This window comes from Cynocephalus volans, chromosome 8, assembly GCF_027409185.1.
Source record: "Cynocephalus volans isolate mCynVol1 chromosome 8, mCynVol1.pri, whole genome shotgun sequence".
Lineage (NCBI taxonomy): Eukaryota > Metazoa > Chordata > Mammalia > Dermoptera > Cynocephalidae > Cynocephalus > Cynocephalus volans.
The window spans coordinates 130456491-130478142 of record NC_084467.1 but is presented as its reverse complement, the minus strand read 5'-3'; the positions used below and the strand labels follow the sequence as shown (position 1 = coordinate 130478142).

General features: G+C 44.4%; 1 protein-coding gene across 2 annotated transcripts; it reads left to right on the top strand.

The window, feature by feature from the left end:
- Positions 1-8140: 8140 nt before the first annotated feature.
- SERPINC1 (serpin family C member 1) lies at positions 8141-19773 on the top strand. Of its 2 annotated transcripts, none has more exons than XM_063106405.1 (7): positions 8141-8181; positions 10218-10587; positions 12431-12646; positions 13101-13238; positions 15062-15452; positions 16575-16639; positions 19597-19773. In XM_063106405.1, the coding sequence occupies exons 1-7, from the start codon at positions 8141-8143 to the stop codon at positions 19771-19773; spliced, it is 1398 nt and encodes a 465-aa protein (XP_062962475.1). The 2 variants fall into 2 exon arrangements, with proteins under 2 accessions (XP_062962475.1, XP_062962476.1); XM_063106406.1 differs by lacking the exon at positions 8141-8181 and adding an exon at positions 8919-8972 and having other exon boundaries at positions 10222-10587.
- Positions 19774-21652: the final 1879 nt, after the last annotated feature.

Here is a 21652-nt window from a genome sequence, read left to right as displayed (position 1 = left end):
TATTAACTACTCACTGAGCACACACTACAGTATTTACTAAAATAATTTATTGAGTACTCTCCATATTCACAACACTGTAAAGGACAAAGAGAAAATACTGTCTCTACCTTCAAAGATCTCTAATTATGGAACTTGACAAGTACACAGTTTTAGAATAGTTAACAATCAATGACAAAACACTGAACAGAATTACCAAAGAATTATTTAACCACAATTGTCCTTAGAAGAGCAAGGAGCCTTAACCTTGCCTGGCTGGTCAGGTTTTCCTGAGGAAGGTGCGTTGAGGTAAGACATGAAGAATCATGGAGGGGGAGGTGGGGACAAGAAGGGTGTCGGAGACAAGAGGCTCCTAATCAGAGAAAATAGGATGTGTGAATTCAGGGAAGAAAGTGCCTGAGGTGTGGAAACTGGAAGGTCAGTGAGGCTCGAGTATTGGGAGTGAGATAGTGGCTTGAGATGAGGAAGAGCCAGATCATTAGAGGCCTGTAGACCATGCAAAAGTGTTTGGATTTTATTTGAAAGTAAAGGGAACGTGAGGAAGGGTGGTAAGCAGGGGAATGAAGGGATCAGATTTGTGCCTCTTTATTTACGTTTACTGAGAAACACTTCTGTCACAGCTTCTCAAACTTCAGTGAGGAAGTCATTTACCTGGGGCTCTCGTTAAAGTGCAGTTACCTTTTCAGCAGGTCTGGGGTGGGGCCCACAAGTATCTAACGTGCTCCCAGGTGATGCCAGGGCTGTTTGACCGAAGAGCACACTTTTGAGTAGTAAGTTTCCATATGACAGGCGATTTTAGAAGCAGAAAGGTCCTGTTTCTTGGCCCTAGCTTTACCATGAGTTTCTTCTTGTTGCTTCTAGATCTGTCCAAACCATCTCATCTCTCCAGGGGACTCTTCCCACTACTTCTGCCTCTGTGATCTCTTTCACCATCTCTAACTTCTGAACTAATGTAGAAGCAACAAGCTTTGACCCCTGTGCAACACTCTTGCTCAGCCTCACGAGAATACCCTTGCCCAATGTTTGTGTTCATAGGAGGTGTCAATTCCTCTGGATAAATAAGCGTTTTTTACCTTACTTAATAATCTTAATTCTCCATTTGGGAGGAATTTGAAGTATTTCCTGTTAAGTCAGCAAAACTAGTCTGGACCTGAATTTCTTAAAACACAAATATTTATTGAGTACCTGATATAATCAAGGGCCAGTGCCATATGCACTGACATGTTCAATAAATATTTGCTGTTTTGGTTTCCCTGAAGCCAAAACTGAACTTTCTAACAGCTGGAAGATTTGGACAACTTCCAATGGGATGCTTTGAGAGTCTCTAAAAGCTGCTGAATGATAATGCAGGGTTTATTTTGATAAACTTTGTTTCACCTTAAAATGCCACGATCAGCCAGTAAACTGGAAATCCAAGGGAGCTGGAAATTGTTTTTTGTGCTACATGTTTTGCCAAATTTCCATGGAAGGGTTAATCTTTGTGTTGTTCAGTAAACACAGCAGGAGCTGGGCCCTTCTGTTTGTTCTCTGCCAAGGTCTTACTCTTGGTTCTGAAGAAAAGAACAGTACAGGATATGAGGCAATGGGCAAAGACCAGCTGAATTACTTGCTCCCAGGAGTTACTGTTGAGACTAGAGGCAGGGCTGGGGAAGGAGGAATTTTGTTATTGATCTTGACGGAAGAACTGAAAAAGACAGTGATCGAATGCTACATTCTTTCCTCTCCATGGCTCCTCAAATTTATTCCTTTTTTTTTTTTTTTTTTTTTTGTCTTTTTCGTGACCGGCACTCAGCCAGTGAGCGCACCGGCCAGTCCTATATAGGATCCGAACCCGCGGCGAGAGCGTCGCCGCGCTCCCAGCACTGCACTCTCCCGAGTGCGCCACGGGCTCGGCCCCTCAAATTTATTCCTAACACAGCAAAGCACAGGGAGGCCTTGTGAGCTCCTTCCAGTCTTGTTTCCAGTCAGAATGGAGAAAAATAGTGCCACACAGAAGTAAGAATCCTCTTCAAAAGAGAATTTTTACCTGATAAAAGTTCCTAAGAAGTCTGCCTCCAGTTTCAGAAATGATTAGATGTTTCCATGAAGAACCTAAAATTTTATTATATTTAAAAATACACAAAACATTTTACATCGCTGTACCAGCCAGCTGCCAAAAAAACAAAAAAACAAAACACCTTGCAGAATACTAATATGTGTGTGTGTTGTTAACCAAAGTAAAATGACCACTTGGTTGAGATTTGGAAAGAAAGAGGGTTTATTTGAGAGCTCCTTAGGACTGCAGCCTGGGAGACACAAGTTCAAGAGGCCTTGAAAGTGTGTTCACAGAACAAAGAGGGGTTTGAGCATTTAAAGAAAAAGGACTGTGAAAAGGAGGGGGCAGTTACAAAAGTTGTTTGTCAAAAGTTGTGATTGGTGCTAGTGTATTTCAAGCAGACTAGTCCATAAAGGATTGGTTGTAGCAATAGCTACTAAATAAAAACTAATTTTAGGGTTACAGCAGGCTGTTCAACAGCAGAGTTTGTAGAAAATTGGAGCAGGTACTGTGTGCCCCCAGTGCTTTTTTTCTCCTGGCCCTTTGACTCCAATTTTAGTTTAGGTATGATGAAAATGACCCAATCAGTATAACCAACGTTCACAATGTGTGTACACACGTACAGTTTGCCCAGCATACAGGCTCTTTTTTGCCCCTTTTCATAATCAAACCAATCTAAGATGAACCAAGAGGAAAAGGATTTGGGGTCATCCAAATCTAAACAGTGAAAGCCAAGGGGACTGTGTGCAGTGAGTACCAGAGAGTAGGCTGGTAGTAAAAACTCCCAAAGACCAACTGGGACTCTGGGGAGGCTGGAGCGCGGGAGTGATGGGAGTGAAGCGGCCTTGGGGGGGGGGGGGGTTGAGCACAGCGGTGATTGCTGCTCCTGCCTCCCTGCACTATTTCCTGACTGCGTCTTCCTCCAAGCCATTGATGGCAATGTTGGATAGGACAGAGTAAAGCACATTGCTCCTTGGTCAGGAAACATGGTTGGGCCCTTTTCTTTCCTTCCAGGGCATGAGATCCCAGTTTCCCAAATGTGCTGGGTCTAAGAGGTGAGAGGCAGGGGATGCCTGGGCTCATAACTTCCAGGGCTGAGCAGCAGCCTCATTTTCATCATGTGACTTATAGACATGAGCTACCAAAAAAGAAAGCGCCAGTGTGCTGAATGCCCAGGCTGTGCTGTGGCTGTGCTCATTTGCAATGCGCATTAGAGACAAATATGTTCTAATAAAATGTGGATGGCCAAAGGAAAAGATGGCAGTCCTGGGGTTGATGTCTGGGCCCTGGATTTTGAGAGCATTAGGGATAAACTTGATAGAGACTATCCAGAGAAAAACCAGACGATGACATGTCACAAATCATTCCTCAAGAAAAACGATTGTACATTGTGAGTTTTAACCTGGGCAGACATGGGTTTTTTCTTCATAGCTATCACGTTGGGGCACAAGACCTTTGAGACAGGCAGGTGGGGGGGTTGTATCTCAGTTCTGCTAACTTTGTGATTGGGACAAGTACTTAACCCTTGTGAATAGCAGTTTCTTCATCCATGAACTGGGCATAATAATACCTTCCTGGTAGAGCTGATAAGAGAATTATATAAACATAATGTAATGCCTCTAGAAGCGTTTATCATAGATCTTGGTATATAGTAAGCATTTTAAAGTGGTGTATAGTGGGCCGGCCCGTGGCTCACTCGGTAGAGTGTGGTGTTGATGACACCAAGGCCCCGGGTTCGGATCCCATATACGGATGGCCGGTTCGCTCACTGGCTGAGTGTGGTGCTGACAACACCAAGTCAAGGGTTAAGATCCCCTTGCCGGTCATCTTTTAAAAAAAAAATAAATAAATAAAATAAAGTGGTGTATAGTAAATATATTATTGTTATACTCAAATATTCAAAGAGTTTGACCTAAGCTAATATATAAAAATAAAGTAATGTTAAATTATAGACGATTGAATATTATACAGCCGTTAGATTTTTTTTTTCCTTTTTCTTTTTGGCAGCTGGCCAGTATGGGGACCCAAATCCTTGACTTTGGTGTTATCAGCAGCATACTCTCCCAAGTGAGCTAAATGTCCAGCCCATTAGAAATTATTTTGCTAGGCACACCTAACACCTCTATTCCACCTGCAGACACTGAAGTGGCCTTCCCCACTCTCCTTTTCTCCTTTGTCACCAGCCAGGGGCTCAGTCTGCCTCTAATTCCTCTCTGGTGCTGCTGCTGCTGCCTTCACCCTGCCCTGGTACTCTTCTCTCCCCAAGTCTCTGTAAATACAACACTGACACCCTCGTTGCTTCTAAAGTCAAGACATTTTTGAATGGATGATACATTAACATGTTCAAAAATAGAAAACTAAGTAAAAGTACTCCCATCCTTGTCTCTGTCCTACCCTTGCTCTATCATCCTCACTGTGTTATAAAAGGTGTAGCATACTATAAACATTTTCTGCAGCTTGCTTTTCCCCATCTTAATTATCTTAGAGATCCTTCCGTATCAGTACACACACAGCATCCTCATTCTGTTTGACAATGGCATAGTTTTCCATTGCAGGGATGTGCCTTGGTTTATTTAACTAGTCCCCTACAGATGGAGGTTGTTTGCAATCTTTTGCTATTACAAATCAGGTTACAAATGGTAACCTCATTTATACCCATGCAAGTATATCTGTAGAATGAATTTCCTGAAGTAGAATTTCCAGCTCAAAGGGTAAATGCATGTGTAATTTCAGTATTGCCAAATTTCCCCTCAAAGAGTTATAGCATTATTATTATTATTATAGCAAATTTCCCCTCGAAGAGTTTGTACTCACAACAGCAAAAGATGAAAAGTGTCTGTTTCCTTATAGCCTATCAACAGAGTGTGTTGTCTAAGTTACTTAATTTCTTTTAATTCTAAGTGTTTTTATGATAATCATTTTTAGGGAAACATGGAAGTAACAGGGAAGGAGCAGTGCTTAAAAAGTCTTGCAAAAAATTGAAAACAAGAACAAAAAGTCTTGCAAAAGGATTGAGGGATGCTTAAATTAGCAGGTGAAAATTTGATGAAAAACAGTATATTTACATACTCTTAAGGTATGTAAAGTATCCCCACAATATAGTTAGTAAAAAAGGGAAAATTATAATTTTACAGCAGAGAAACTTGGCAGTCACAGTCTTAACCAAGTGATCAAACTTAACATCACCGGTAATGGGACAAATTGACATCACGTGCCTCCTGATATGAAGCACTGAGAAGGACACAATATTACATCTGTAGTTTTCCTGCCAAAAAAGGATAACTTGAATCTAATCATGAGGAAACCTCAGGCATACACAAATTGAGAGACATTCTTCAACATTAACTGGACTATACTCTTCAAAAATACCAAAGTTATGAAAGACAAAAGAGAGGAACTGTGCCAAGCAGGAGGAGATAAAACGGACATGACAACTAAATGCAATGTGTGATCCTAGGCTGGGAAAAGGAAAAATAAATTTCTAATTTAATTTAAGTAAGTAATTAATTCATTTTGCTATAAATCAGTGGTTCCCAAAGTACGGTTCAGAGACGCTGGGAGATCCCAAAAAACTTTCAGTAGATGCATGAAGTCAAAACAACTATTTTAATAATACTTAGATGTTATTTGACAAGACTAAAGAGATTCTGAGACCAAGAAGATTGAAAACCACTGCTATAAAGAACATTAGTGGGACAACTGGCAAAATTAGAATAAGGTTTATAGATTTGAAAATAGTACTATATTTGAAAATAATACCATATCAATGTTAACTTCCTGACTTGGATCACTGTACTATGGTCATACAAGGGAGTGTCCTGTTTTTAGGAACTTCACACTCTTTAGGGGTAAAGAAGTATTATATCTGTAACTTACTTTCAAACCGTACAGAAAATGACATGTTTGTATGTACGTGAATATATATACATATATATGGAGAGAGAGAATGAAAAGCAAACATGTTAAAATGTTAACATTTGGGGAATCTGGGTGAAGGGTATACGAGAATATTTTGTACTATTTTTGCAACTTTTCTTGAAGTCTGAAATGATTTCAAAAATAAAATATTTTGTCTCAGTCTTGCAAAGTTCTTACAACATTGTCACCTCCTGATGGTCCTTGTTGCCTCTTCCCCTGCCCCCAGCTCTATTGACCAGACCCTCCGCAGTACACAGTTCAGTCGTATGACCAGTAGCATTGACTGGGATGTTTCTCTTCATGTCTAGGTTCTCCTGTGAAGCACTGAACTCCCTAAGGACCTGTTCATCTCCATATCCCCAGGTCCAGCACCAGGCCTAGTATACCCAGGCAGTTATTAAATGTTAATTAAATGATCATATGGTTCAATGAGTAAAGGAACAAATTAAACCCAACCCCTGATGTTACAGTTCTTAACTCCCTGCCAGGTGGCATCTGCTCCCTTATCTCTCTTCCTCGTCTGCCCTCCTCCAAGGACCTTCTTTACAAGAAACAAGACTTCCAACTCCTACAGGCTGGAACAATGGGTCTCAACTGCATGTTCCCACCTCAGGATCTTTGTATTTCCTGTTTCTTCTATATGGACAGCTCTTCCCGAATATACTTATATTGCTCTCCCTTTTGTTTCATTCTGGCTTCTTTTAATGCCAATTCATTAGGGAGGCTTTTCCTACCACCTTCTCTCAAATGGTACCCTCCCCACCCCCTCCAATCACTTTCTATCCCTTTGCCCTGCTTTGTTTTCCCCATGGCCCTTACTATCGTCTGACTGACATGTTACATATTTATTTTTTGTGTATTGATTATGTGATTGCTGCGTATCTCCCCTGAAAGGAATCCCCAGCCCCTAGAACAGTGCCTGCTGGTGCAGGTATCCCTCGTGTGTTTGTTGAACACAAGTGGTTGAATAGGAGACTTTTCAATTGTCTTTAATCTAGGGTGATGATAAGTCTCTGAGCTTCTGGGGCCCTTTGGGACAGGTCCTGACAGCTGTTCACACTGTACACGAGGGGGCCTTGAATTGTCCAGAGTCTGAATCAGCCAAGAACTTAGACACAGCTGCAGTCCAGAGGGGAATTTCCTTTCTAATGAGTGAAGAACTCTCTAAAATTCCTGTGACTGCAACAACAGTTTCAAGGAGTCCTTGATCACACAGAAGGCGGCATATGTACGTATCCTGTGAACACTGTCATGGAAATCCTTACATGTTGTTTTTTGACTATTTAGGAAGAGGGAAATATAAATAAACCTGCCTTTTATCCCCATTAGCTTAAATGTACTTAATCTCCCAAATAACTAGTAAAAATAACAATATGCACAAATATATTTTGGTTTGTGTGCTCTTTAAAGAAGTATTTCAGCAGTTGCATGTATGTGTTTTTTTTTTTACCTGCCCCACAATCTAGGTCCTGAACCTCTGATAGAATTTTGCTAAGTACCTCCCAACCAGCTCATGCACCCCGAGGCCTCTGCTCTAGTGCCCTGCTTTGCTCCCTTCAGGCCGAGTAGGGAATGGCTGTAATCACGTGTGTCCTGATCTGGGTCAGACACCTCGGCTCTCAGAAGCCTGGAGGTAGCAGCTGCTACTTCTTCCTCTCTGATCAGTATTCCCTCTTTCTCTCCATAGAAAAAAATTATGAGAAAGCGGGTATTGTACTAAACAGATAGAGGGCTAGAAGTTTCTGGACATTCAACTTGGCTAGTGATAGCCACCTGTTTGTACCTCTTGATTTGGTTAACCAGAAAAAAAAAATTCCTGTAGGCAAAGTTCTCTTCAGTCAGGTATTTTCTAACCAAGTTCGAATTCATGAACACGTTCTCCTTTTCCTTTTCTGTACAGGTGAAGAGAAGAGTGCGGGTGTGGGGGCAAGACAGGTGGGCCTTGCTCTCCCTAGGTCTGAATGAACTTTAAATCTTCTCTCCTAACTAAACAATGCTGCACTCTGCACTTTGCTTAACCCGGGAAGAGGTCATCAGCCTTTGCCCTCAGTCCTCCCCTCCTGACCAGCTCCCTCCCCCACCCTGGTTTCTGGAACCTCTGTCCGATTTAGAAGAAAGCAGCAGTTTTCAGAGGGATTGCTTCAGACTGCACGATCTCGCCGTGCCCAGCCCTGTGCAAGATCAGCGACCATGTATTCCAATGGGAGAGGAACTGTCGCTGCTGGAGAAAGGTAAGAGGGTGACCTTTCCCTTTGCATGCCCGCACTGGGTTTTCTGACCCCTGAAGGACTCGTGAGGATGATCCCCGGCCCCTTGAGAAGACCAGGCCCTCTCTCTCCTTGGTGGTTACAGTCAAAGACCTGTCATTTTGAGCGCTCTCCCTCCTACTCGTCTCGTGGGATAAGGCCTTTGCCTGAGCCACACCTTAGCTTCTTAGCCCAAGAGAAAGGGGAAGGGGGATGTCTTCCCTTGGGTAGAGAAGCCGTGCAGAGCGCCGGCACTCACAGCAGTCCAGGGGACACTCCAAGGGGAGTTACCAGGGCCCGCCATGTACCGGAAAAGAGGGCAAACTTAACCTCCGAGGCCCTCCCAACGCCCTTCATACTCCTCCTTCCACTCAGCTGTCCCCCTGCCCGCACCCAAGATACCAGTGACTCTTGACTCTAGGGCCGAAGCCCTGTTCCCTTTTCTCACAGTGAGACTCCCGCCCCCTCGACACCCCCGCATTCCTTTCTTGATCTGGGTTGTCACAGGCTAGAAGAGGGGTGCTGGCTCCACCATCTTGGTTTTCTCTGTGCTTAACGGAGATCCCAGGGCCCCCTCAGCCTCCACGTGTATATCCAAATGTAGCCGAGGGCCAAAAGGGGAGGTAGGAGGCAATCGGGATGGGGAGACGAATGGCAGGTCCTCTCTCTCCCCAGCCTCTTCACTCTGCCCTCTGTGTCTCCTCGGTCGCCCCACTTCTCTCCCACTCTGCGCCTCTGGTCCTGAAAGGGCTGCCTCAGAACACACAAGACGACAAGTGCCCCTGGCTGCCCCCAGCTTCCGGTCGGCCCCATGCTTGCCCCTGTGAATCTTTTCTGTGCTGCGTGCCCGTCTTTTTCTACCAGGAGAAAACTGAGTAGATTCAGTACCCACATACAGACTCCCTTCTCTGGACCCAGGGACCCCAAACCAGCTGGAGGAAACCCCTGGCTCACCCGGTCTTATCTACAAAAATATTACAAGAGAATTCATCTCTTGGTTTGCTTCATCGGGTGTCCCAGTTCTCCTATCTGTTGTCAAACTCACTATCATCTCATTTTGTTGGAAGCTATTAAAAATTCCAGACCGATCCGCATACCAGCCAGCTGCCAAAAGAAAAAAGAATTCAGACATGAAAAAAGGATGAGGGCCTGAACTAAGGTGGCAATAACCAGTGAGAGAGCAAGGAAGCAGAACTGATCAAATCTGGGGTCTAAGTGAGGAAGGTGAGACGGGGGGAATCCAGGGGGTTTCTGGGTTTCTGGACTGGATGCCAGGGCTCGCCGGGCTCCCATTCGCTGAGCTGGAGGACAGAGAAGGAAAAGCACGTGTGTGGGCAAGAATTGTGAGGTCAGTTTGGTCATATTTCACTAAGAAACTTGCAGGCCTTCCAGGTGGAATTGTGTAGCAAACACACTCAGTCTGGTGCTCAGTGGAAGGGTTAGGGCTGGAGCTAGAGATCTGAGAGTCTCCAGCACACGGGTATTGCCTTTGCTCCATTCATTCCCTCTTACCCCTCTTGTATTGCTGGAATCACTCTGCTGCCTCAGTCAAAATTCTTTCCATCCTCTAAGATCCAGGTTAAATTCCATCCATGTAGGCGGCCTTCCCTACACAGCATCTGTAGTGGCTCCCCCTGCTGCTCTAACTCTTCACTGGGCACTAGAGTTCCCTGCCTGTTTTTCGTCTGTGCGTGTTCCTCTCACTGACAGGGAGCTTTGCATTCTCTGTTTCCCCCAGCATGGGGCCTTGAGCACACAATACTTCTAATAAACATCAGTTAATTCAATAGCTGATTCTACTCCCAACTTGACTATGTCCAGGCAAGTGGGACTCTCCACATGCAAGTAGTCCAGGACTGAATTTGTCCTGGGCCCTTGTACTTGGTTCAAAGGCTCTGGTCCCCCTCCTGGCCGTGCCAGGTGGGCTGGAATCCTGTGCTTTACTGGGGCAAGTCCATGGTGGGCAGTGGGGATAGGTGGTCTCCCTGCCTAGCTTAACTCAGCGCTCTGTCCTCTTGTAGGAAGGTATGCCTTCTCTCCTTGCTGCTCATTGGCCTCTGGGGCTGTGCGACCTGTCATGGGAGCCCTGTGGAGGACATCTGCATAGCCAAGCCGCGGGACTTTCCCATGAATCCCATGTGCATTTACCGCTCCCCAGAGAAGAAGGCAACTGAAGTCGAGGGCTCAGAGCAGAAGATCCCTGAGGCCACCAACCCACGGGTCTGGGAACTGTCCAAGGCCAATTCTCGTTTTGCCACCACGTTCTATCAGCATCTGGCAGACTCCAAAAATTACACTGAAAACATTTTCCTGTCGCCCCTGAGTATCTCCACGGCTTTTGCTATGACCAAGCTGGGTGCCTGTAACGACACCCTCAAGCAGCTGATGGAGGTAAAATCCAAAGTCCTTCTGCCTAGCCCTCTTGCTTGGAGCATTTTTTGACTCCTCAACCAACACTACATACAGGTCACTAGGGAAGCTCAATATGATTCCCTTTGAATCACTACTTCATGTGTTATAGTTCCCTTTGAAAATCAACTTCTAAAAAATATAAGGCATGAAGTTACTACTTGGATGTCTGCTTTGTAAATCTGAGTTTCCTCTTTTGAGCTACCTTAAAATGGGGGAAGGCCTATGTCTCTTCCAACTTCTCTTTTTAGTCATTCTTTTATTTATATGCTATTCATTCATTTGATCATTTATATGCGCATTTATTCAGCACCTCCTGTGTGCCATGCAATGTGCTGGGACGTATAGATTTCCCAGTTCCTGACCTGGGGGGGTTGGGGGTGGCTCAGGCATATGGGCTCTTGTGGGTAAAGATTCCAGGACCATATATTGAGATCTGGGCTCCAGGGAAGCCAAAAGAAGCCATTTTCTGGCTTTGGGAAGATTTGATAATTTCAGATCAGTGACTGTTTCTTCCCCTTTTTTGTGGGTGGGAAGCAGAAGTAAGTCATGGATGGAAACACTAGATCCCTAATCTACCCTTGGCTTAGGTGCTTGGCTGGCTTTCTTCGGGTTGGATCACATTTTGGAAGCAAAGATAATAGGGAGGTACGAGTCCCTTCAGCATGGTACACAGCATTGATCTGAATCCCAGACACTAAAGTCTGTGGATCTTAGGAGGGTTTCCCTCTACTCCAGTGGTCAATTTCCACTGAACTATATCACCTTGTTTAGCCCTGGGTGATGAGTTAACCCAAGCCTTCACTCCACAAAAGAATCTGTAGCTGCAGAAACTCTTGGGACACATAGTACTGCCTTCTCCGGGCCCATCTGTAATCTATGTACACATTGCTATTGGTCTCAAAGCACTTTCATAGTACCCATGTCTCTGTCTCTGAGTGAGATCTTAAATGTGACCCTTTTTATAAGAAGAACAGAAACAAAACACTGTTTCCAAACCAAGCACATCCTTTGGGTCCTCCTCTCTATATGAGCTTCCAGCACAAGATGCCATGTGTAGGAAAAGTGGGGTGGGACCATATCTCTCTGGAGAAAAGAGAAACTCAGCATTAAGCTTCTGGTCAAAAGCATAATTTTTTTTTGGCGAAAAGAAAAAGTGCATACTGGAACAAAATCGGGAAATGGAAGGCAGAGAACAGACACAACCTAACGGCCTTTGGTCGCCTGAGGAGAGAGCGTGGAAGGGAGGGTCACCATTTTGCCTTGGTGATGGTGAAGCTGGGGGTTGGGGGATTACAGTGTCTAAGGCTATGACTGGCATGGGTGACCTTTAAGTCCTTTTAACCCTGAGACTCTGGTTGTGGGTTTGTTTCATCTCTCGCTGATGGAATCACTCTTTTCCTTTCTCATCCCTGCCACCACCAGTATCCTGGAGCCCCCAAGAGCAGCTGGCCTCAGTAGATGCTATACAAGTGTTTGTCATAAGGAGTGACGCTGTCCTGATTCCCCTCTCTGTCCAGAATCACCAAGAGGACTTCTCCCATTGCAGCAAGAAAACATCTGTATGTTGGTCCAGAGCCCGTTAGAGACTTTAGGCGGCCTTCCCGTCTCTCTGGCTTTCTTTTCCCTTTGTCCTTCCTACCCTTTCTTCTTTTATCCACTTGTTCATCTAAAGAGCATGAGCTGGGCGTCTGTGCTATGCCCGGTGCTGTGCTTGAGGGCGTGCCCAGCTGAGGTGGCTGCTGGTCAGGGCTAGTGGCGCCTGTCACCCACGTTAGCCGGCTGCCCTCCCACACCCATCGCCATTCCCTTTTGGCTTCTACAGGTCTTTAAGTTTGATACCATCTCTGAGAAAACATCTGATCAGATCCACTTCTTCTTTGCCAAACTGAACTGCCGACTCTTTCGAAAAGCTAACAAATCTTCCACGTTGGTATCAGCCAACCGCCTTTTTGGAGAAAAATCCCTCACCTTCAATGAGACCTACCAGGATATCAGTGAGGTGGTGTATGGAGCCAAGCTGCAGCCCCTGAACTTCAAGGTGAGTCGCAGATGTCATCCTTAACCTTGGAGTTCGTCCTCTCCACTCAGAGGCTGAGGAGGTGGAGAAACAGCATCCAGTGCACACTGCTGTGCCCGCTGGAGATGCTGGAGGGCTGCACACACGTCACAAGCCCCGAAATGCTCATTCCTGACACCTCAGAAAGCAGCGGTATCCATGGCTGAAACTGTAGGGGCTGCTCTGAAAAAGTTGTATAAATAGGCCGTTCTTCATTTTATCCACCAAGTTCAAATACATACCAAAGGGTATTCTGGAGATGCCAGTCCTACAAGACACCTTATTTAATTTAAACAGTTAACACTGTCAAATAAAATTGAAATCACCAAATGGTGGGGAAGGGCAGAGGGACAATGAGCGCGTGAAATGCCGCATGGGGAATGGAGAAGCCGGTGGAAGAGCACGGGTGGGTAGATCTGTTTCCTGTTCTCCTCAGGGAAATGCAGAGCAGTCCAGACTGACCATCAACACATGGGTGTCCAATAAGACTGAAGGCCGCATCACTGACGTCGTTCCCCACGGAGCCATCAATGATTTGACTGTTCTGGTGCTGGTGAACACCATTTACTTCAAGGTACTCAAAATGGCCTGGAGAGTCCCCAGGGACTTCCTCTTGCTCTTCATCTCACCCCCTTTCACACCACTGGGCATGTATAGGTAGATCTTTTCTGAAAGATGGTCGTGTGTGGTCTGGACAGACATACAAATTTGCTGAGAGCCCAGAACCTGGAGGGACATGGCTGATGGGATGAGGTCCGTGGGGCAGGCCTGGGGCAGACTGTGCACACTCACAGACCCAGCGTGCCCAGCTGCAAGATGTGCGTGGTGATAAACTCATGAACCTGTGTATGTGACAGTTTCTGCTGTCCAGTTAACTCTGTTTTGAAATCTGGAACAAATGACAGAGTCATTTTGACGGAGTCTTCAGTGATAAGATTTCCCCCATCATCAGGAGTAGCTTTTACAGTGACTCAAATTCCCCTTGCCTGAAGCTTCTAAACTTCCAGGTGCCAGGCTCACCTCAGGCCCACCAGAGGCCCTGTTATTTGACCATGCAGATGACCTTGTCTTCTTCAGAGAGTCAAGAGTCCTATAGACTATCCCACTTTGATTACATTTGGGCAGAAGGGAGAGGGTGGTGGGAATAAACAGATCACTGATACCAGGGGGACCACCAGTTTAAGGCCGGTGGAACTGTGGCACATTTTGCCCGTCCTGGGATGTGTTCTGCATGCATTCTTCTCTCCCACGTGGCCAGGATTTAGCCAGTCACTGCTGTTGCCAATCACTCTGTCTCTTGGGGTTTCCCTGTCCCCAAGAACAGAGTAGATTGCATTTTCACCATGTGTGTTGCCCTTATAGCGTACAGAACAATTTGACATTTATTAGCCCTCTTTGCCTTGTAATGACTGAGATCTTGGGCTACTCAGATTACTAAGTTTTAAATCCTGACTTGCAGGGCCGGACTGTGGCTCACTTGGGAGAGTGCGGTGCTGATAACACCAAGGCCATGGGTTCGGATCCCTGTATAGGGATGGCCGGTTAGCTCACTGGCCGAGTGTGGTGCTGACAACACCAAGTCAAGGGTTAAGATCCCCTTACAGGTCATCTTTAAAAAAATAAATAAATAAATAAATCCTGACTTGTTCATTTATGAGTGTGTAAACTCGGGTGAGTTACCTCAGACCTTTCTATGCCCCAATTTCTGCATTTATACAATGGTAATAAATTAATGCATGTAAAATGCTTAGAGCAGTCCTGGCACACAGAAAGCATTCTATAAATATCAGCTACCACCAGCTCCTAATTTTACAGATGAGAAACCACCACTCAGAAGAGTTAAACGACTTGTTCCAAAACCAAAGAGCTAGAAAGGGGATAAGGAATACTAATTTTCAAAGGCATGTGTTATATCTCAGGGTCCCTCCCACTTTGACCAGGAAGTCAGGTGGGCCTCCCCCTCTGCCTGGCAGGGCTTCCACAGGCCCTCTGCGATTGTTATCTGTGTCTGGCCTTTATTGTCAGGGGCAGAGCCCAGAACTTTGGTGGCTGGCCCTGGAAAAAGAGGCTGGAGGGAGGCAGGCAGCAAAAGGCAATTAGATTTAAACTCAAGAAGAGACTTGCAGAGAGGCTTGTAGGTTGTTCTTGGTTTTAGTTTTTATTTTTTCTGATTATAAAAGTAATAGTCACTGCTGAAAATCAGGGAAATACAGAAGAGTACACAGAAAAAACCCACTAATAATTCCATCACTCTGACAGAGTCATTATTAACCCTCCAGTCTCTTTTCCTAATAATTACAGTTAAAGTAACAATATGCCCCATGCCGATGAATATTCTCCCACGGACGTTTGTGTTTGGCTTGCTTTGTGATTCCTCCACCTGGCATCTTCTTCCAGGGCCTGTGGAAGTCAAAGTTCAGCCCCGAGAACACAAGGAAAGAGCCGTTCTTCAAGACTGATGGGGAGTCGTGCTTGGTCTCTATGATGTTCCAGGAAGGCAAGTTCCGCTACCGGAGGGTGGCAGAAGGCACCCAGGTGCTCGAGTTGCCCTTCAAGGGTGACGACATCACCATGGTGCTCGTTCTGCCCAAGCCTGAGAAGAGCCTAGCCAAGGTGGAGCAGGAGCTCACCTCAGAGCTGCTGCAGGAGTGGCTGGATGAGCTGGAGGAGACGGTGCTGGTGGTCCACATGCCCCGCTTCCGCGTTGAGGACGGCTTCAGTTTGAAGGAACAGCTGCAAGAGATGGGCCTTACTGATCTGTTCAGCCGTGAAAAGTCTAAACTCCCAGGTTAGTACAGTAGGGATTTCCTTCTCTCTCTGCCCTCAAGGTAATCTGACCAAAAGTGGAAGAGTTGGAGAGAGAATAGAAAAGACACTTCTGATCCCAGATCTACTGCTGACTTGTGGACCCTTTGCCTCTTGAGGACTCAGTTTCCTTTTCTGTAAAAGGGGGAGTTTGCTCTTGGATCTCCATAGGCCCAGCCAGCCCCGACCCCCAATGAGTTTGCATCTGATAGAGAAGAATTAGAAAAGACATTGGAATTCAGAGCAAAGAGACAGATAATAAGAGCTGGGGACATCCGGGTCCCACAGAACAGGCTAGCTGACATGTAATAGCCCTTTACCTGACATGTCAAAGGGCTCACATGCTTTTCTTAAGGTTACTTGGACAGACAGAGCCAACCTTTTCCCAGAGTGATACTTCAGTGATGGTGTGCAGTCGGTGTGGTTCCTTTAGTCCACCGTCCTTTAAAAATAGGCATTAAGGGCTGGCTGATTAACTCAACTGGGAGAGCATCATGTTATAACACCAAGGTCAAAAGTTCAGATCCCTGTGTAGGCCAGCTGCCAAAAAATAGAAAAAAGAAAAAGGCATTAAAATATCTTCTTTAGGGCCGGCCTGTGGCTCACCTGGGAGAGCGTGGTGCTGATAACACCAAGTCAAGGGTTAAGATCCCCTTACCAGTCATCTTTTTATTAAAAAAAAAAAAAAAAAACTTCTTAAAAAGAAGTTTAAAATGTTAGGTAATTGAATTTATCTTTACCAAGCTGTCTTTAAACTAGTTCTGAAAACCAATCCCTCTCTTCAAAATGTTGCCAAGACTGGAAAGAATGACATTCCTATTAGATGGAGTGAGTTTTTCTTTAAGAACAGAGTCCTGCCCTCCCTCCACCCCCAAAAAGCTGAAGCATGAGATTAAATTCAAAAGAGCCAGGCTGAAGAAGCCCAAAGTACTTTATTGTTTTTAACACATATTCATTGTGGGCGTATTATTAGGTTAGAGTCTGGCATTTCTCCCTACTTTTCAAAAGAGCCCCAAAGGACCTCTTAGTTCAAACTGAATTCCTGTCTGTGGGTTGAAGTCAACTTTATCCCGTCTCACAGAGCCTTCTCTGGTCTTCCTTCCAGGTATTGTTGCAGGAGGCCACGATGACCTCTATGTCTCTAGTGCATTCCATAAGGCTTTTCTTGAGGTAAGTCCACCTCCCTTTGCTCTTTTCCCATGCTGCTTTTCTGCCACTTTATTGTTCAATGCATTAATATCACTTTGGAGTTCTTCCTCCACCAGCTCTTGTGGATGAACAATAGGACACAACTGTGGTAAAAGGCATGTTTCCAATGCCCCTCAAATCCCAAATCTGTAGCCCTCTCCTTCAGGAGGCCTGCGACAATATAGCTGTCCCCTGAAACCCTTGTGGTCTGATTGTTCTACCCTCACTCCCACTACCTCTCCTGCAGTAGGTTAAGCAGGAACTCAAACATTTAGGGGAGGGCAACACAGGAAAAGGAGTGAGCAAAGGCCACTGAGAAGGAACGCAGAGGAGGAGGAGGAGGAGGAGAAACCAGGAGAGTATGGGGTCATGGAAACCCAGGGTGCAGTTTTAAGAAAATGGAAAATGTCTAGTAAGATTGAAAAGTGACCATGGGGCCGAGCCTGTGGCGCACTGGGAGAGTGCGGCGCTTGGGAGCGCAGTGACGCTCCCGCCGCGGGTTCGGATCCCACATAGGAATGGCCGGTGCACTCACTGGCTGAGCGCTGGTCATGAAAAGACAAAAAAAAAAAAAAAAAAAAAAAAGAAAAGTGACCATGGTTTACCTTTCCCTGAGGGATTTGGAGGGAATAGTGGGGGCACATGCCTAATTGTAATGGTTGAAGAGCAAATGGATGGTAAGAAAGGGGAGCTGGTGAGTGTCCGAAAGTGTGTTCTGGAGAACCAGAGCACTAGGCTATACTGCAGGAAAAAAAAAGTTAGGTGGTCAAAGAAATGTATATCCTCTTCTTGGGAGATTAACAATGCGCACTGGTGTGTTGAGGTCAGGGAAGTCCCACAGTGAAGAAAACGGTTGAATATTGCTTAACCTAGTGCTCCCCTGACTTCCCTGTGCACATGGAAGCCTGTGTTAGAGTGATAGCGATGAACCGCCTGTGGAACTTCTGGATCTCAAGCAAATTCTAAACTACAGTCCAATAGCATTAGTCACCAGGGAAGTTTCACACTTGGAAATTCTGGGATGGGGCCTGACAATCGGTACACTTACAAAACTACTCAGGGGATTTTGACGCATAACCAGATTTGGGAACCACTGGTGTAGCCTGTTCTTTGGAGGAGCCAGGCTGTGAAGGAAAGGAGATGGCCAGTGTTAGAGAAGTTCATAGGATTGAGGAAATTACAGAGAGAGAAGGGTGTCATCAAAGACAAAGGTTTCAGAGGATGGTGCTAGTGAATCTAGTTTTAGGATCCAAACCCAGTGGGAAATGTTTGCTTCAGAGGAAAGTGGAGGGATCAGGGAACAGGAGGAAGTGAGATTAATTTTAACAGGAGTGAGGAAATGCAATAGCTTAAAAAAACAGAAGGTTATAGTCTGTGAAAAGGATACTATAATTTCAAAGGTAGAGCAGTTCCAAGAGATGGCAAGTTCAAGGTATAGCCACGGGACTGGTTTGCTTAAGTGGAGTGGAGGAATGCTGAGTTTGATGAGATGAAAACAGTGGCGGTGGGGGGGGGGGGGTGCTGAATGGGCTTCTACCAAAATTTTTTAATTATCTAGGTCAAGTAATAGGAGTTGAGGTGGACAGAAAGGCCAGGTGCCAAAACCTTCAGTGTTGGGATATAATCCATAGGACAACAAATGTCAATGGCCTATAGTACAACAGTAAGAGTAGTGGCATTTATCTTAAACGTGTTAAGGTCAGAGCAAGGAATTTTCCATGAGTACTGGATTAACGGTTTTGGAAGTTAAAATGACACTGCAGACATCCCCTTCCATATGGATTTTTGGAAGAAAGAACACTTAGGAAGAAGACACAAGAGAGGTTGTCCTCAGGATTTTAACTCATTAAAAATCCTCTTGTAAGGACCCCAATGAGAAGTAGCCAACTCAGACCTCCTTGAGGACTTTGAGTTATTATTAAGAAGCACAGGTCTGGATTCATTTTATCCACTGAAGACCACTAAACAATAATGCAAAATTCATCCATGGCTCTTGGAATGTTTTTTTTTTTTTTCTCAACAACCTTGGAAACCCGTAATAAATAGGACCCCAGCTGACTGTAGATCTCCTGAAAGCCATTGAAAACCAGAATCTGATTTGAATAAAAGGATCCTGAACTTGCAAAAGCTCCAGTCTGCTCATAAATTTAGTCCTAGAATGAGCATGAAATAGATATATGAGGAGATAGAGGGGAAGTGAGGAAGGAAGGGGAGAGGAAGAGCAAGAGGAAAGGAGGGAAGGAGGGCGGGGGTAAGGAAAAAACCATTGTTAACTAGCTCCACAAAGCTCAGGGATCTGAAGTGCTTTCATTAAGAAGCAGAGTTTTAGTGATATTCTGGGTCCCCAGGCAACATTTTCTGAAAGTGTTTCCCTTTAGACCTGTGGTGATTCTGCTTATCAGTCAAGTTCAAATACCACTGTTTCAGTCTATTACTCCAAGAAAAACTCATCTCATCCAGCCAGAGAATCCTCCTCTTTTCATGAGCCCTAGGTCCTGGGTGGCTCTTGGGGGTAATTACATTCGGGATCTTCATGCTCCAAGTGTGAAACTATTTCAACTATAGAGTTCTGATCTTGAGTCAAAATCTCTCTTAGCAGCAGGTACAAAACAAGTACGATGGTACACCAAGTACGATGGTGTCAGCCAGAAATGTGACAAACTTGTGTATATTAGATTTCTGGTTCAGGGTTACATGAATGGAATTCTTGCACTTAGTACTTAGCACAAGGCATGGACGAACACAGGTGCATTACATTCACTGGATGAAAGAATGAGTAAAACTAGGATCTAGAGGGAACCCAATCTGACCCAAGTGTATTTTCTACTGGAAAACAAGTAGCATTTTGAGGAATTGCCATGTCTATGGGTGATCTACCTGCCAATAATGAACTGCGGGGTAGCTAATGTAGCAGTTTTTGTTTCCTATGTGACCTGCAGGTAAATGAGGAAGGCAGTGAAGCAGCAGCAAGTACTGCCATCGTGATTGCTGGCCGTTCACTGAACCCCAACAGGGTGACCTTCAAGGCCAACAGACCCTTCCTGATTTTTATAAGGGAAGTTGCTCTAAACACCATTATCTTCATGGGCAGAGTAGCCAACCCTTGTGTTAATTAAATTGTTCTTATTCTTCGCGCCTCTTCCTATTTTGGATTGTGAATAGAAGTAAAAATAAATTCAACTACTCCTATCTCATAATTATGAATGGATTTTGGCAACTGAAATGAAGACAAGGAAAGGAGAAATGAATAGAGATGCTGTTGGGGCATTTGGTAAAATGATGCTTTCAATTGTTCCGTATCCAGTGACCACATCTGGGTCAAGAACATGAAAGAGGGAGATATGTCACTCCATCTTGAAAGATGGTAGACAATCCTTAAAGGCCAGGAGCAGCTTGAATTCTCAGTATTCCCATCACACTAAAAACATCCAAAAAATTTAAACCAATTAATCTCTATATACAGAAAAGATGGAGATTCAAATCTGAGTATTAAACCATTTAATTCTCAAACCACTCACATGCATAATGTTCTTTTACACAGTGTTAAAATAAAGAGGCAAATGCATTTTTATACAGTTTCAAGTATACATTAATAGACTTTTCAGATTACTAACCAAGTTGCTAAGATTTCATTCACATTGTTCTTAAAGCTGTTCAACGAGAAAGCTTTTGCTAAACTGCTTTAAATAGGTTTATATAAACCCATATTTTCACTCTTTCTTTGAATCTCCCTCCCCCAACCCATCTCTGCCCACCCTCCTGCCCCCCACTACCCCCGACACGACAGGGCTCCTGGGGCTCTAGGAGACATGCAACCCCACCAAGAACTATTGGCTTGTCATGAGGCGAAGGACAGAATCTACAGGAGGAGAGACTAAGAACACCTGTCAAATTAAGGGAGAACAAATCTGCTATTTAGAAAAATGACACAAATCAGGACCGTATCTTAGAGCCTTGCCTCCCACAAAACAACACAGAAGTTTCTGACAATCTGGTAGCTGAGACAACAACTTAATATTATGTATTTTTTTTCCAGTGAAACTTCCAAAATCAGGGTAGGCATTTTGAACTCTTTTTCAATTTGGTTGTTTCTTTTTCCTTTTGGCAGGGAGTAGGGGTAGATTAAAAATAGATGCTATCATCTCCATACCGGTCAGCTGCCAAAAAAAAAAAACAAAAAAACAAAAACAGAAAAATGGATGTTATCATTTGTGTGTTTGTATTAAGGAATTTGGTTACTTTCACAGGGTCTGGCAAGAGTTCTCCGTCTTTCACTCTCCTCCTGAAGTAATCTGGCTTCAGGGCCAAGAACAGTCACTCTCCTTAGGAATTAAAGTGCATTTTTTTTCAGTAAAGGGGTAGGTGGGTAGGTGGTGGTTTACACTTAAATGACAATGATTAAAGGAGGGTGGGATGAGAGAAAATCCTATTCCTATGTATAGGTATTTATAATTAAGGTCATAATAAAAACAGATATTCTTAGGAAATAAGATGCACAAAGCCAGTCCAGCACCATCAGTGGTCCAAGAGTGCTATCCTGGCTCACTGACTTTTCTGAGGCATCTTTATTATTAATGGAGTAATTGCTTCAGATAAAAGACACAAATCTCAAATGTTAGTTTTTTCAAAGGGAAAAAACAGACTGGTAGGTTCTTATAATTAAAAATACTCTATCCCATTCCCTTTCAGGGATAACAACATTTTAGAAATTGATTGTCTGTTTTAATATGAATCCTCCTTGATTGGCAAGTTGTAAAAAAAGTTAGATAAGTTTGTTGCTTACAAATATTATGGTAGCCTTTAAAAACTCAGGAAGGGGCAGGTATAGGTATAGTTGATCTTTGCTATGAATCAATATCAGCTGAGCAGAGGTGAAATTTTTCCTATGATCTCTTTATCTGGTAGCTACCACCAGAATCTCATTTTCTGACTAGTTTCCTTTAAATGCTTTACTATTTCTTGGGGGAAAAACCCAAGAGTTTCCCTAGAGAAGTA